This window comes from Blennius ocellaris (genome assembly GCF_963422515.1).
Source record: "Blennius ocellaris genome assembly, chromosome: 17".
Classification (NCBI taxonomy): Eukaryota; Metazoa; Chordata; class Actinopteri; order Blenniiformes; family Blenniidae; genus Blennius; species Blennius ocellaris.
The window spans coordinates 18,645,411-18,658,636 of record NC_137666.1 but is presented as its reverse complement, the minus strand read 5'-3'; the positions used below and the strand labels follow the sequence as shown (position 1 = coordinate 18,658,636).

The 13,226-nt window shown below is 46.7% G+C and overlaps 2 protein-coding genes across 2 annotated transcripts; one reads left to right on the top strand and one right to left on the bottom strand.

The window, feature by feature from the left end:
• Window positions 1-2,986: 2,986 nt before the first annotated feature.
• LOC308142723 (HMG domain-containing protein 3-like) lies at window positions 2,987-5,973 on the bottom strand. The gene is made up of 7 exons (XM_080513252.1): window positions 5,166-5,973; window positions 4,932-5,071; window positions 4,516-4,720; window positions 4,311-4,415; window positions 4,130-4,239; window positions 3,688-3,829; window positions 2,987-3,596 (listed from the first exon to the last, which is right to left on the bottom strand). The coding sequence occupies exons 1-7, from the start codon at window positions 5,815-5,817 to the stop codon at window positions 2,998-3,000; spliced, it is 1,953 nt and encodes a 650-aa protein (XP_080369378.1). The 5' UTR covers window positions 5,818-5,973; the 3' UTR covers window positions 2,987-2,997.
• Window positions 5,974-7,990: 2,017 nt separating this feature from the next.
• tmed8 (transmembrane p24 trafficking protein 8) lies at window positions 7,991-12,097 on the top strand. The gene is made up of 5 exons (XM_080512780.1): window positions 7,991-8,123; window positions 8,264-8,372; window positions 8,464-8,557; window positions 9,877-10,170; window positions 10,912-12,097. The coding sequence occupies exons 1-5, from the start codon at window positions 8,005-8,007 to the stop codon at window positions 11,127-11,129; spliced, it is 834 nt and encodes a 277-aa protein (XP_080368906.1). The 5' UTR covers window positions 7,991-8,004; the 3' UTR covers window positions 11,130-12,097.
• The last annotated feature ends 1,129 nt before the right edge of the window (window positions 12,098-13,226 follow it).

Below are 13,226 nucleotides of genomic sequence, written 5' to 3'. Positions count from 1 at the left end.
CATCTGTGGCTTCACCTTCCTTTAAAGGGTTTGTTGCCTGTTTGGGTGTTTTTTTTGCTTCAGCAAGATCCTTTGTGGCTCCTGGCCTGCAGGTTCTTGCATCGAAATGTCACCTGCTCCAAGTTCCTCTTCTGGCCAGACCCCACTGCCTCCCCGTCCTGAGTGACTTCAACCCAAATGTCTTTCTTTTTGTTCGTCACCACTCCACCCACAACAGAACTTCTTACTATTGAGGCCTAAAGGCACTTTACACCCTCCAGCAGTTCATGCGTTTCTGCAAAAGTGAAATGACATCCTTTGGAGTCCATGGTTCCACCTCATTTGTTGTAGTGAACATGGTATTTATAGGCCTTGTGCACGATTGACTTTAGTGAAAGTATTTCTTTACAACTCTTTAGTCCTCTTCCTATCTCTGGCTAGAAGTCATGCACTGCAGTTCATCACTGGTATAACCAGGATGCAATTTGCTTTTAAAAATGTCAGCAAAAACATGGAACTAACAAATGTTAAAAACAAAATGAAAGAACTTTCACCTGTTTGCATCATTGCATGTAGACAATTAAGGTTGGATGCCAGATATCTGGTGTTTTCACTATAAAAGAGATGCCATTTTCAAGTATCTAAACTAATAAACTACATTTAATGGTGTGTGGTGTTTGCATGTTCTCCCAGAGTGTGTGTGGGTTTTTCTTTCCATGTACTCCAGTTTTCTCCCACCGTCCGAAAACATGCTTGTCGGAGACGATGACGGCTGATAATACACGATGGCAGGTTACACCCTAACCAGAGTAAACAGACAGAGAACCACACTGGCGTTGACACAACTGAGGTCACCAGTTCGCCTCAAAAGACTCGGCAGACATGCAAAACTCACAGGTTGGACTCGGGGCCACAATGTTCTCGTCACGAGGCGAGGGAGCAAACCACCGCTCCACCGTACCGAGGTGATTCATTAGCAGATGTGCTGTGTGGATAGATTATAGACAAGCATCGTAAATAACACTATATTGCTTGCCCGTCTTCACGTGTGTACGAACTCCACTGACTTCCCATTTTTAACCCAGAGGAATTAATACGACGTCCGTCTGCCCTTTGTACGTCTCGATCCCTGTGAGAGTGCCAGTGGAGTGTTTCCTGGAAGCAGCCGTGTTCCGTTGGCTGCGGGAACGGATGTTCTGTCCTCTGCTTTCTGCCCCCTCAGTTCCCTCCAGTCTGTGCTGATCTCCGCTCTCATCTGTCACAAGCCTCGTGTGCAGTTCCACCCGGGCTGTGCCGCGCACCGCCACTCTCGTACATGCATATGACTGAGCGACACTTTCTTTGTAATCTTCCCCATCAGCTCCCATCATGACATTGCTGGTGACAGTTTGGCAGTCTGAATGATCACTTTTACTGCTGGCCTCTAAATCCTCACTGGCTCTGTGAGTAAAGAGAATCAAAAGAGAAGACGTCTTTCTGAACTGGCTTTAGGATCTAGATGGCAACTTTTGTTTTTGGACAACCAAGGAACAGCAGCTTAATGATGCAGTGCTTCACAGGATGTTTTAGGAGAGACTTCAAGTGTCACAAAATGAGGGTTGGGCCTTCATGCACCATGGGAAGTCAGATATTTCAGATGAATGTGTGAACGTGGCTATCGAACACACATGAGGTGTCCTTACTGCAAGGCTAGCCATGGGATCATTATCAGCAGGTGGCAGCCAGGTGGGAGGGATACAGATCTACTGTAGGATGATATTCTTCACCTGAATCAGCTTTAAACAAACTGAAAGGGGTCATATTAATCAGCTTTTCAATACTTTCAATACACTCATTGGTCCAAAAACATTGTCTTCACAGTTCATTGCCCCAAATCTGGCTTTTCCTTGATTTTCAGCCATTTGAATATTGGATCATAGGAGATGCATTCAGAATCTGCTGTGTCTGTGTCAGCTGGACTGGCTCCGCCCACACATGCCCATCTTGGGAAGAGGAAGAAGTACCTCCTCTTGTGCTCTGGCACACATTTGCCAATTGTCTCATTGTGGGAGGGTCAAAGGGAGGGCCTCCCTTGATTGGGATTGACTAAACCCCCAAATGACACTATAAAGGGTTTGATTTCTGATTGGCTCATTGGAGCAACACTCTTTTTAAAAACTGAAACAAACCAGAGAAAGAGAGGACAGACTTTCTTCACCTCTGGTTCGTCGTTCCCAGGGATGGGGACGCATGTTGCTCTTGGAAAAAAACATTAGAATGTACATTAAGCAGAATATGAGCCCTTAAATTTTGATCAAATGGATCCTAACAGACACATATCTATTTCTTTTTAAAAGACATGAAGGAAATGCTACAACGACAACTATTTTGCTATGCAGGAGGAATAAAATATCTTGAAATTCAGTAATCCCTATAGATCTAGAAGTGAGCTCAATAAAAAGTTTGGTTCTTTTATTAAGCTACTATTGAGCTTTGTTAGAAAGAGCGATCTTCTGTATTAATTCAAGGCAGGCATTCCCAAGCTGGATAAAAAAACAACTACTTTAGTTAATAGCAGGAAAACAACATGCATGCCGTCATAATTGCGATATATTGTTTTATCAACTCGACGTCAGATTGTCAGGTAAGTTTTAAATATGCCCTCAATTAATTCAAGTTGACATTCATGATGATCATCACACACGTGCATAAAAGGAAAACTAGAAAATGTACCACTTGAGCATTTAAGCTTCCACAGTCCAAGTTTGTGACGTTTACAGTGAACACCACAGCAGATTCCTTCATTTGAGCATTTTGTTGCTTGTCACAGTCAAAGGCAATTGTTTCCTTTTATTTTGATGTGGCTTCGAGAGATACGGAGCTGGAAGGCTGATATTCAACAACCTTGTGAGGTGTTGTCCGACACAATACCAACACAGAAACTTCATGACCCTTTGCTTATTTGTTTTTTATTCAGAGGACAAACAATGTTTCCATTGAATGTCATTATAACAGTGTGATGCGTAGCGACCGGTGGACTTATGTGAACTGACGTCGGAACAGTTCTGCGTTCTGAACGTTGTTTCTGTGTTCGATGATGTTCCGCATCAGGAAGATGTGACCCGACGGGCCCATGTGGTTCAGAAAGTAGTTGTTACTTCTGAGAAAGGCCAGAAGCTGGTCTGTGATCTCGCTGTCTAAAGTTGCGTGGATCTCTGGAACAACCGTGATCCGTCGCAAGGCGTCTTCCGGCTCCCTGGAAAAGGCCTTCTGGAAGTCGTCGTGAAGGACGTAGTGCTGGCCGGAGCCGGTCATGGGGTGGCCGTTTGGCTCCGGAGGTTCCAGCTTGTCCAGCAGCCACGGCAGAGGAACCTTGAAGGTGCCTTTGACCGCGCCCTCGCAATTCTCCTCCGTGGGCTCGGCCAGCTTTCCCTCGAACGGCTGGAACGGCGGCTCGTCCGGAATCCTGGCGTTGGCGTGGGCCACCAGTTCGGGCCCGGAGTCGTAAATGCAGACGTTGGGGAAATGCTTCCAGGACAGGAGCAGGTCGGTGAAGTCCCGGGAGACCTCTGCTCTCTGGAGGTTAAACTTCAAGCTGTAAACGATTCCGTGCGTGCACATGATGACAGAACATCCTCCTGTGAAAACACAAAAAGAATAAGTAAGATATGTAAAATCCTCTCTTTGAAGTACATAATTTTTCTTTGGGGGGGGGATTTGTGCACATACCCGACGTCCCCCAAATGGACTGAAACACGTCGTCGTTGCCCTGCCTCCTCCTGATCTCCCTCCTCAGCCGGGCGACGAGCTCCATGCGGGATCCTCTTGTGTCCGTGTTGTAAGACTTGCAGAGCTGTCGGATAGTGGCTACCTGCATGAGGATTTATAAAAACACATTGACGACACGAGTATGACGGATATTGTGAAAGCATGCAATTCACGGTCAAATAAACATTTTTGGACTTATAAAATAAAGCATAACTTTGCTTGTTTGTCGATTCAAAGATTTACAAAGATGTATTCTTTACGTGCACCTCTGGTGCATGGCATTAATGACGACCACAAACAAAAGCTCAGTGAGTGACAGTACATCTTGGTCCAGCAGCTCTTCAAGGCGATCCTCAGTTAAATCTTCAAGCTGTGGTCGACCAGGGTTCGACTCCAAAGGCACCTTTTTAAACTCGGTGTTGAGAGCGGCTCCACTTTTGCGCGTGTCCCTTCCGACCCAAGGAGCCCAGTTCTGGTACGTCGGCTTCACGACGAACGGGTTCTGCGATGGAGCTTGAGAGGAAAAACGCACACGTTGAAATAAAGCGTATTCAGAAGAGGAAGCACCGGAAACAAATACTCACTTTCAAAAAATCCTTGGCTGATCATGTGCAGTTCAACGGATTCCCAGAACTCCTCAATGTTTTGCTCTCCGAGGAAGTCGTCATCCATTTGTTGCAGTTCACTGACTGAAATTGACACAAACAAGAATTCAAACGATACATTTGGACTAATGGCTCGAATTCATCTAATAGGATAACTACTGCCGGGAGCGAACGAGAGGCATACCCTCGTATTTAAAGACTCCTTTCCTGTGGTGCTCCATCACCACCACAGGAGGATAGAAGCCACACTTGATACAGCAGTACTGGTACTGTGTGTTGCACAGGGCTTCGAAGTGACAGTAGCCATTGAAGATCTTGTCGGCGTTGGGAAACTTCGTTTGGTACAAAGCTTCCAGGGGAGCGATCACTCTTGAGACGCACGCGTGATGCTGTGGTGTAAATAAGAGAAGAAGACGACGAAACAATGCAATTATTTAAATACACCAAAAATGAGCAATATCAAATGAGTGACAGCCGTCCTCGTTACCATAACACCTGAAATGTATTGTTAAAAATACACTCAAAAAGAGAAATACTAGCCAGAGAAACCTCAGTATGGACAAAGCAAACAAAAATTCCCAGAAGCTGTTGTTTACACACCTGGACATTGTGTCTCAAGTACATGCAGAACCGCAGCGTGAGGATCAGGTGGTCGTTGAAATTGTGCAGGCCGTCTTCCCACTCCTGGTAGCGGTACATCATGTTGCACTGGGGACACTTCCGGTTGTAAGTCGAGATGTCTGAAACGGGAGATTAAAAAAATACAAAACAATCACGACATATGAAATGAACCGTAACGTAGTGGTGGGGGGGGGGGAGAAAACTCAAACTCACTTTGAACTACACCATCCATGCCAACTATTCTGGCATTGTTGGTGACCTGGACGGCCTCCTCCAGCTCGGGGCTCCCGGGACACACCTTGCACGTCTTCTCAGTTGGAATTAGCTGACGCAGGTAATCCGTCTTGAACCTGAAAGCTGTGATCTCCTTCGGAAGCGTCGTCGGCAACTTCTTGTGCTCATAAATGTATCTTATACATCTTTTGATCTCCACGACGCCGGGGTCACTCTGGGAACGAGTCGACGTGGCCAAGAAAGGAGCCATGAAGAGATCCCTGCGGGTCTGAAACAGGTGCCACTTGGCAACGCTCTTGTGTGGACACGACAGGTACGCCTTTGTACACGGACAGTGCCACAACTTCTTCTCGATGTTGTACGTCACTGTGACTCTGCCCAAACAGCTGTAGAAATGCAAGTGTGGTTCGTTGACCGAGAAGCACAGTTTGGCTCTGGAACTGTCAAAGTCGACCGTCACACACAGCGGGGATCGCGCCTCCTCTGCCTCCCTGTGCCTCTTCCTGCACGTTGCCGCCTTGGCCTCGCCAAACAACTTGTTTGTCAACATTTCCTCGAGGACCTCGAGTCGAGGCTGTTCCTCGGTCGCGGTTTCGGTGCAGTAGTCAATGGAACGGATGTGGTCACACATGCTGTGGGCAAGGCCGCTCCGCAGGCAGAGCAGGTGATACTCCCTGCAGTCCTCCACTTCGCATTTCGTCGCTTGTTCCTGGCCCCATGTTTTCCTTTGCACATGTACTGGGAGACTGGCGGCGTTAAAGCTCTTCTTCACAGCATACAACCCACGGTCTTTATCGATCAGTAAACTCTGATGGTGGTGTGTTGCCGTGATGTCTTTTGGTAGCTCGTGTTTTCTCTGGATGTGCGACTTCAAGTTCTTTTTGTAAAGCACAATGAAGCAGTGAGGACACTCTATGTGTAAATCCTCTTGTCTCACAGTTTTTGGTTTCTGTGGGAAAGTGGAGCCTTGTTCATTAGTCGTGGAACAACAGGGATTGAGCTGGTCTGTGACTGTGGTCGAGAGTGGCAGAGAAGACTCCACTGTGACTACAGAGGCGTCGTGTACCTCTACGGGAGACTCTGCAATGACTACTGCAGCATTGGCTGACTCTATTGGAGACTCTACAGTGCCTACGGAGGCATCGGCTGACTCCATAGGAGTCCTTACAATGACGACAGAGTTCTTGTAGTGTAAATACACAGTGGGTGGATGTGCGTAAGCGTGTTCCATGCGGTTGACACTCCATTCCTTTGGAGGACGTGTACTATATGAATGGTCGCGAAGCACTGATGAGGCTGCATCTGATGAGCACTGCATCTGAAAACAAAACAAAAAAAAAGTCATCATCATTGATATTTGCAATAACTTACTGGTCACTTATTTATGAACACCAACCGACAAACGTCTAAATGATTGATTTCATCACGGTATGTATTAGATATTTTATTATTTGGATGCAGCAATAGAAACACAGTAATCAAGTCCCAAGCACGTTGTATACATAAATGACCAATCAGGGTCAATCGATGTCGGCCCATAAGTTTGTTAATACACCAAAAACTAGAGGAGCAAGTTGTCACACGCCATGAAATGACACTTTGGAATAAACCAACACGTGGAACGTGGCAAGAAAGAACATAAACATCGAGCAGCTAACACTTCGCATGTCTTGTTTACTATCATCACAGAGCTTCTCCTACCACTGATATAACTGCACCAAGCATCTCCTTCTCATTAGTGCAGGCTGAGATTCCCTAGATAGCCAAGAAGGCAATATTTTACCTCAACATTAGATTATCCTTGAATCTTCCCTGCACGTGTTTTTACTCCACGGTATTAGGAATAAACATGACTTTAAAGTTTCCGTCCGCCAAAGCCCTCCACAAAACACCAACGAAGAAGAACAGTCACCGCCCCCCCACCCCTCGTGACAACAATAACTTCCGGTTCAAAGTTCGTCAGTGAAATTAGTTTTTCATATTTTTTTCTTCATATAAATGAAGGATATGGTTGTTGATGTAGTTTTCTGAATTTTAAAATCAATAATTCAAAAATTCGGAAGCAGCTTCGTAATTTTCGTCGGAACTCATGAAAACACAGAAGTCTGAAAACCCCCGGTATGCTTGTATTTTGTTTTTGTTTTTTTTATTTTTCCTGTTATATTTGAAGTTGATGGGATGTTTATCCCTTTTATTGTATGTTTAATTAAAAATAAACACACAGGAGGTCAGCGATTCACGCCTGTTTTTTTTTTGCCCCCCAAACGACCGTTTCGTGGATTTCCGTCAACACTCGTGAAAACGCGGCGGTCTCGGGCGCGCGCGTCCGTTTTCCCCCCCCCCGTGCCGCTGCAGTACTACGGTGGATTCATCCGTCACATGACTGCACGGACACGGGGACCGTTTTTCCCAATGGCCTGAGCTGGATTTACACCCAGAACCACGTCGGGTTTACCAGCGCTGCTTCGCGGTAAGACGCGTTTGCGTGGTGTTGTTGTCTTGTCTGAGCACTTTTGCCCGCTCGGCGGGGAAGCTAACAGCTGCTAAACCTGCTGCGAGCTGACGAGTTTCCGGAGACGGGAGTTCGTGAAAACACCACACATGTGGACAACCTGCTGCTTTGTGATTCACACACCTCCGCTGGGCTTGGCGTTGATGTGGGAGGCAGCTGGGTTAGTTTATTAGGGTTGCTTCTCTCTCTCTGTGTCTGTGTCTCTCTCTCTGTCTGTGTCTCTCGCTCTCTCTCTCTCTCTCTCGCGCCGTGTGGTTACAAGGGGCGGGGTCTCATCTCTTGCAGCCTCGCAGACTTTGTCTTGTCATGACAGCCATGGAGAGATTAGAGGCTTCATCAGAGCTGCAGTCGCGGCTGTCATCCCTGTCGTTCTCCTCTTTCCCCGGGATAACCTCCCAGCAGTGCTCCAACAGACCGCTGGACAGGTAACCTGTTGCTCCAGGCTGCTGCTGCTGCTGCTGCTGCTGCTGCTTCTTCTCCTCCTCCTTCTTCCTCCTCTTTCATCATCATCATCATCATCTTCATCACCTCAATAATGCCTGCTGCTGTTCTGTCTCCCCTCCAGGCTGCAGAGCACCAGTCTTTCAGAGAGCGTCCCTCCGTCCCCAAAGCAGGCTGACATGGATGACAGCGGAGAGAAGCCGGGACAGCCCTCTGAGATAGCCATTAGTCAAGTAAGTTTGCCGTCAAGCCGCAATAAACAAGGACGCCTAATCAAACTAATGTCTCTTTCCAATAATAAGCCTTGTGTGTGTGTGTTATGAGGGTAATGAGGAGGCCCCCGCTGAGCAGGCCGCGGGGGACAGAGCCGAGGACAACGGGAGCCCTGGGAGCTGTCAGATGTCCGCTGAGATGAAAGGTGAGGACCTGCCGAGTCTGCCGCCATGCTGCTGCCACCGAGACGTACAGCTTTCATTAATGTATTAATGTTGCAGAAAGTAGTAAGTGGATGGTGTTTTTTATAAAGCATGCTTCACAGGATCTGTCAAATCCAACCATACTGATCCAAGGCATGGTGACCACAGTCTCAAAAAGAACTGGTCTGTAAATTAAAGGGAGGGTCTCGGAGGAAGAAGCTCAGCGGCACTAATTGCCAGTATATTTGCACACACTAAGGGCTTATGGGATAAACTTCAGTCTATTACTCAATACAATAATCATACCAAATGTGATTTGCACATATTTGAGTGCACCAGACGCTAAACACCAACACAGGCGAGGTGTTTATACTTTGGCTTCAGCGTCTTCCTCAACCTCAATCTTCCCTCGGTGACATTAAGAGATTAAACCACCAATTTGGGATTGAACGATGACCAGCTGAGCCACAGCTGCCTTTTGATAAGGTTTTTCCTCTGGTGTGCCCTTGATGGAGCCCACATCTTGTAAAATTAAAGCTTATGTCAAGAGTGTGACGTATTCATTTCTCCTAAATCACAAGAAATTCTTCTATTTACGGTAAATGTTAAATATACTAAGGTGGAATATCGAACTATCCTTTGTCGAAAGACCATTTATCTGCCGCTTTGCTGTTACCTCTGATGACATGACGGTGTCGTGGGTTTGGAGTTTTGCAGTTTTGCCTCATCCATTATGAAAATGTCCCCCCGAGTGAGTCCAGGCATCTGTTGTGTAAAGTTTGCATATTGTCCCTGTATGTGCAGGCATGAGGCTCATCAGTGGCTCGAAATTGACGAGTTGGATGGGTGGAGGCTGCTCCTCTATTCCTCCAACACGAATGCAAATGTTGTTAGAGTCTGTCAAATTAAATACATTAATACTGACAATGCTTTCAAAAAAGGGGGTAAACGGCATGTTAGTACTGCATTAGATGGAGAAATGTAGGCATATATCCATAAAAAGGATTTTAATGTGGATTTCCAAGCTGTTCTATTTAAAGTTCTATATAATCTAATCTAAGGCTCAGTTTACACGTTTTCAAGTGAAATTGCAAAACCTTTGGTGCGCTTTGAACGTCTGTTTCCTCAACAACGTTGCTCTAAACCGTTGAAAATGCAACTTTTGTCAAAACGACTCCAAAGTTGGAACTTTTCGAAACCACTCCCAGTGACTTTTCTTAAACCACAACAGAAAAAAACCGACCTGTTTTCACGTGAAACCCCGTGGCGTAAAATGAGCTCCGGTGATCAGAGCGGCTCCCGTCTCTCCCTCGAACCGCAGCCCAGACGCCGCCCCTGAGTCCCCCGACGACGTGGACGTCTGCCGCGCTGAAGGAGCTGAAGGCGAAGCTGCGGGCGGAGAAGGACAGCGTGGTGACGGTGTACAGGGGCGACATCATGACGGTCCACGTGCCCACCGTCCCCGAGGCCAAGCGGGTGTGCTGGGAGTTCGCCACGGACGGCTACGACATCGGCTTCGGCATCTATTTCGACTGGACGCCCGTGACCAGCCGCTCCATCACGGTGCACATCAGCGAGTCGAGCGATGACGAAGATGAAGAGGAGGAGCTGGAAGGTGAGTCTGACGTTTCCCATTTATACAGCGGCGTTTTAAAGTGAAAATGCCAAAACGTGTGCAGCGTTTTGTGTTTAGACGGCCAAGGTGTTGGAGCCAGTGAAAACGCAGCTTTTTGAAAACGCCGATGACATGCGTGCAGCCCCACACCTGTTGTTAAAAACAATCCTGCACATGCTCAGTAGATGGACAGTCACAACAAGGTTTGCCTCCAGGGTGTCACGACTCCCAGTTCATGTTCTCTTGGGACTTGGTAGTTTTATATAGTTGAACAGTGACAATAACAATCCATACTTAGTTGTTCACGTTGTAGTTGTTGCTGCGTGTGTGTGTGTGTGTGTGTGTGTGTGTGTGTGTGTGTGTGTGTGTGTGTGTGTGTGTGTGTGTGTGTGTGTGTGTGTGTGTGTGTGTGTGTGTGTGTGTGTGTGTGTGTGTGTGTGTGTGGTTTCATTAGAAAAAACGACCACCACCCACTAGTGGTCCGACATGAGGACGACATCATTTTTAAAACATTGCAGCGAAAAAAGAAAAAAAAAAAAAGCTGCGTTTTCACTCGAGTCGTATAAAAACGTGGCGTCAATCTCAACTGTGACGAATCCATAAAAAAAAAAAAAAAAAACAACCCACGCCGGGATGCTCTTCATCTATAAAACCTCCCATTACCAGGGTTTTATGTGGGGTTTGCGCGGAGCATCTGCGGCCGTGTTGACTCTTGGCTTTACGCGCCTCTCCCATCCTCAGGGCCGGTCGGCAACGGGGACGTGGAGAAAGGCTCCAAGACTCACACCAACTCCCACCTGGCGGAGCTGCTCCCCGTGTACCGCCAGGACAGCCACCTGTCGGTGAACGGCGGCAGCCACGACTTCCCCGGCGAGGGCACGTACCTCCTGAAGTTCGACAACTCCTACTCACTGTGGCGGAACAAAACTCTCTACTACAGGGTTTATTACAGTGCCTGAGACGCCCGTCCGTCGCTCATGAATGTATAATTTAAAAAAAAGAGGAATATTACTCTTACGAACAATGAACTATTTTTGATTCCACACTTGCAAATTCTAATATAAAACGTTGAATATAAGCATATCTATTTTTTATCTATCGGCTTGTGTTGTCACATGTTTGTTTTGAATGCATCACCCGCTTCAGTGTCTTGCCTATATGTGTGTGTTTGAAGAAGCTTCGCGTCTGTGCCATATTCTCATATATACAGCTATTTGGTGAAGTGCTCATTGTCACACACACACACACACACTGTCTTCACCCCGTAGCATTTCGATGGTAGCAGTGATCAGGGAAACCTCCTTCACCCGGCCAGGTGCTTATTCAGCCGTTTTTCTGTTGTACACGTGCACTTTTATTTGATTTTTTTTCCTCCTTTTCGATAACTGTGATCGTTGCGTTGCTTCGTCGTTCGCTGTACTTCCTCACGTCGAGCAGAGTGTAATATAAATCCAGGCTGCGTGGTCGTCTGCTGTCATGGTGGCGTGTTTGGTGAAAGGTGTCTCTGTTGAATGTACTGAAGCAAAAGGTTTCCGGAGCGTTGCTCTTTACGAGGCAAATAAAAAGCCATCCCTTATCACACACAGCTCTCCTTATGTAATGTAGATCTAATATTTACATTTGCCTTGCCCCCCTCTTAATTAGCCGCTTTGGAAGAAGGGACCAGTTGTGATGTTTCACCCGGGTGTGTGTTGTGCACATAACACACACACGCGTATGTTTGATTTTGGTCATTTCGGGTGTGTTGGACCCCATCGACGCTTTCGCCACACTCGCTTCGCCCGCACGCCCTCCAGAGAACGACACAGGTCAGGTTGCTGACCACCTGAAGCAGCCAATTCCAAGCTTGCCATGTTTGCTCTGCCGTACCTTCACTGTAAGTTATGACCATGAAGTTTATATTCCACAATAAAGAGAGGATTGTCTAGCTCCGTGTGTGATTAATCCCTTCTCTTTACCCAAGATACCTCCCTTTCAAAAAGAGCGTGGCTGCGGCCGTCCAGGATTAGAAGTGCGCTTCAGGATGGTCCCTGGTGTTTCTATTAAATTGTTGCACCGGGGGATTGATGTAATTGTTACGGGGGTGCTGATGAAAGCAGCTTTTATTTGCAGCCCTCCCTGCAGGCCGCTGACAGTCCTCACTTACAGGGAGCCTCAATTGGTGCATCACTTAAAATGCATCAGGCATCACTTTTAAATGGGGGCAGTACTTATATTGAAGCGTCTCCTTTTATCAGCCGCCTCCCAAAGATGGAAGCAGAGTAATGAACACAGTCGCTGTAACGCTTGAGATGCTTGAGGCTACGAGCTTTGCTTTACTCACATAAACATGCTGTCAACAGTGCAGATCAACAACAATATCTTAAACGAAGTACCTTCATGATTAACCAGTCTGTTATCTCTGTGCGCATGAGGGAGCGTCCAGGCTCCACAGAGGAGGGCCCCGGCTGGTGTTTGAACTCACTCAGGCGAGAGCATGAACCACTGCACCGCCCATCTGTGCCGTTCACGTGATCACATTCATTTATTTGCATAGTCATTTCACCGAGACTGTCCAGGTGAGAAATAGTGATTGATCTCTGAGGAGTGTCCCAATTCTGGGCTTTTTTAATATTAAAAAAATAACATATGCAACGATGTTCAGCCATTCAGGTCATATCTGATCCCTCCACCTTTAAAATTAAGTCAAAGAAAGTACAAAATGAAACTGGAAACATATTGCTGAATGATTGTGGTAGGTGGAGTTTTCTTCTCTTCTCCAGGTGTTCCACTCCTGCTAAAGCTTCATGGATTCTGGCCTTAAGAGCAGTAGGCAGAGCCATGATCCTGGTAGGAGGGATGAAGATGTTAGTGATCTTTCACTTCACACAACAGAACCTTGACACCACCAGTCCGGTCCACTTTCATGTGTGTGTGCGTGTGGGTTTATTAGTGTGTTTAATATGAGTGTCAGTGAAAAGGAGAGATGTCACTCGCCCACTTACAACTACAATACATAAATTGACTTCTAATGATGCAAAATACAGTACAATGTGCATTAAAAACCTCTCCTGTTG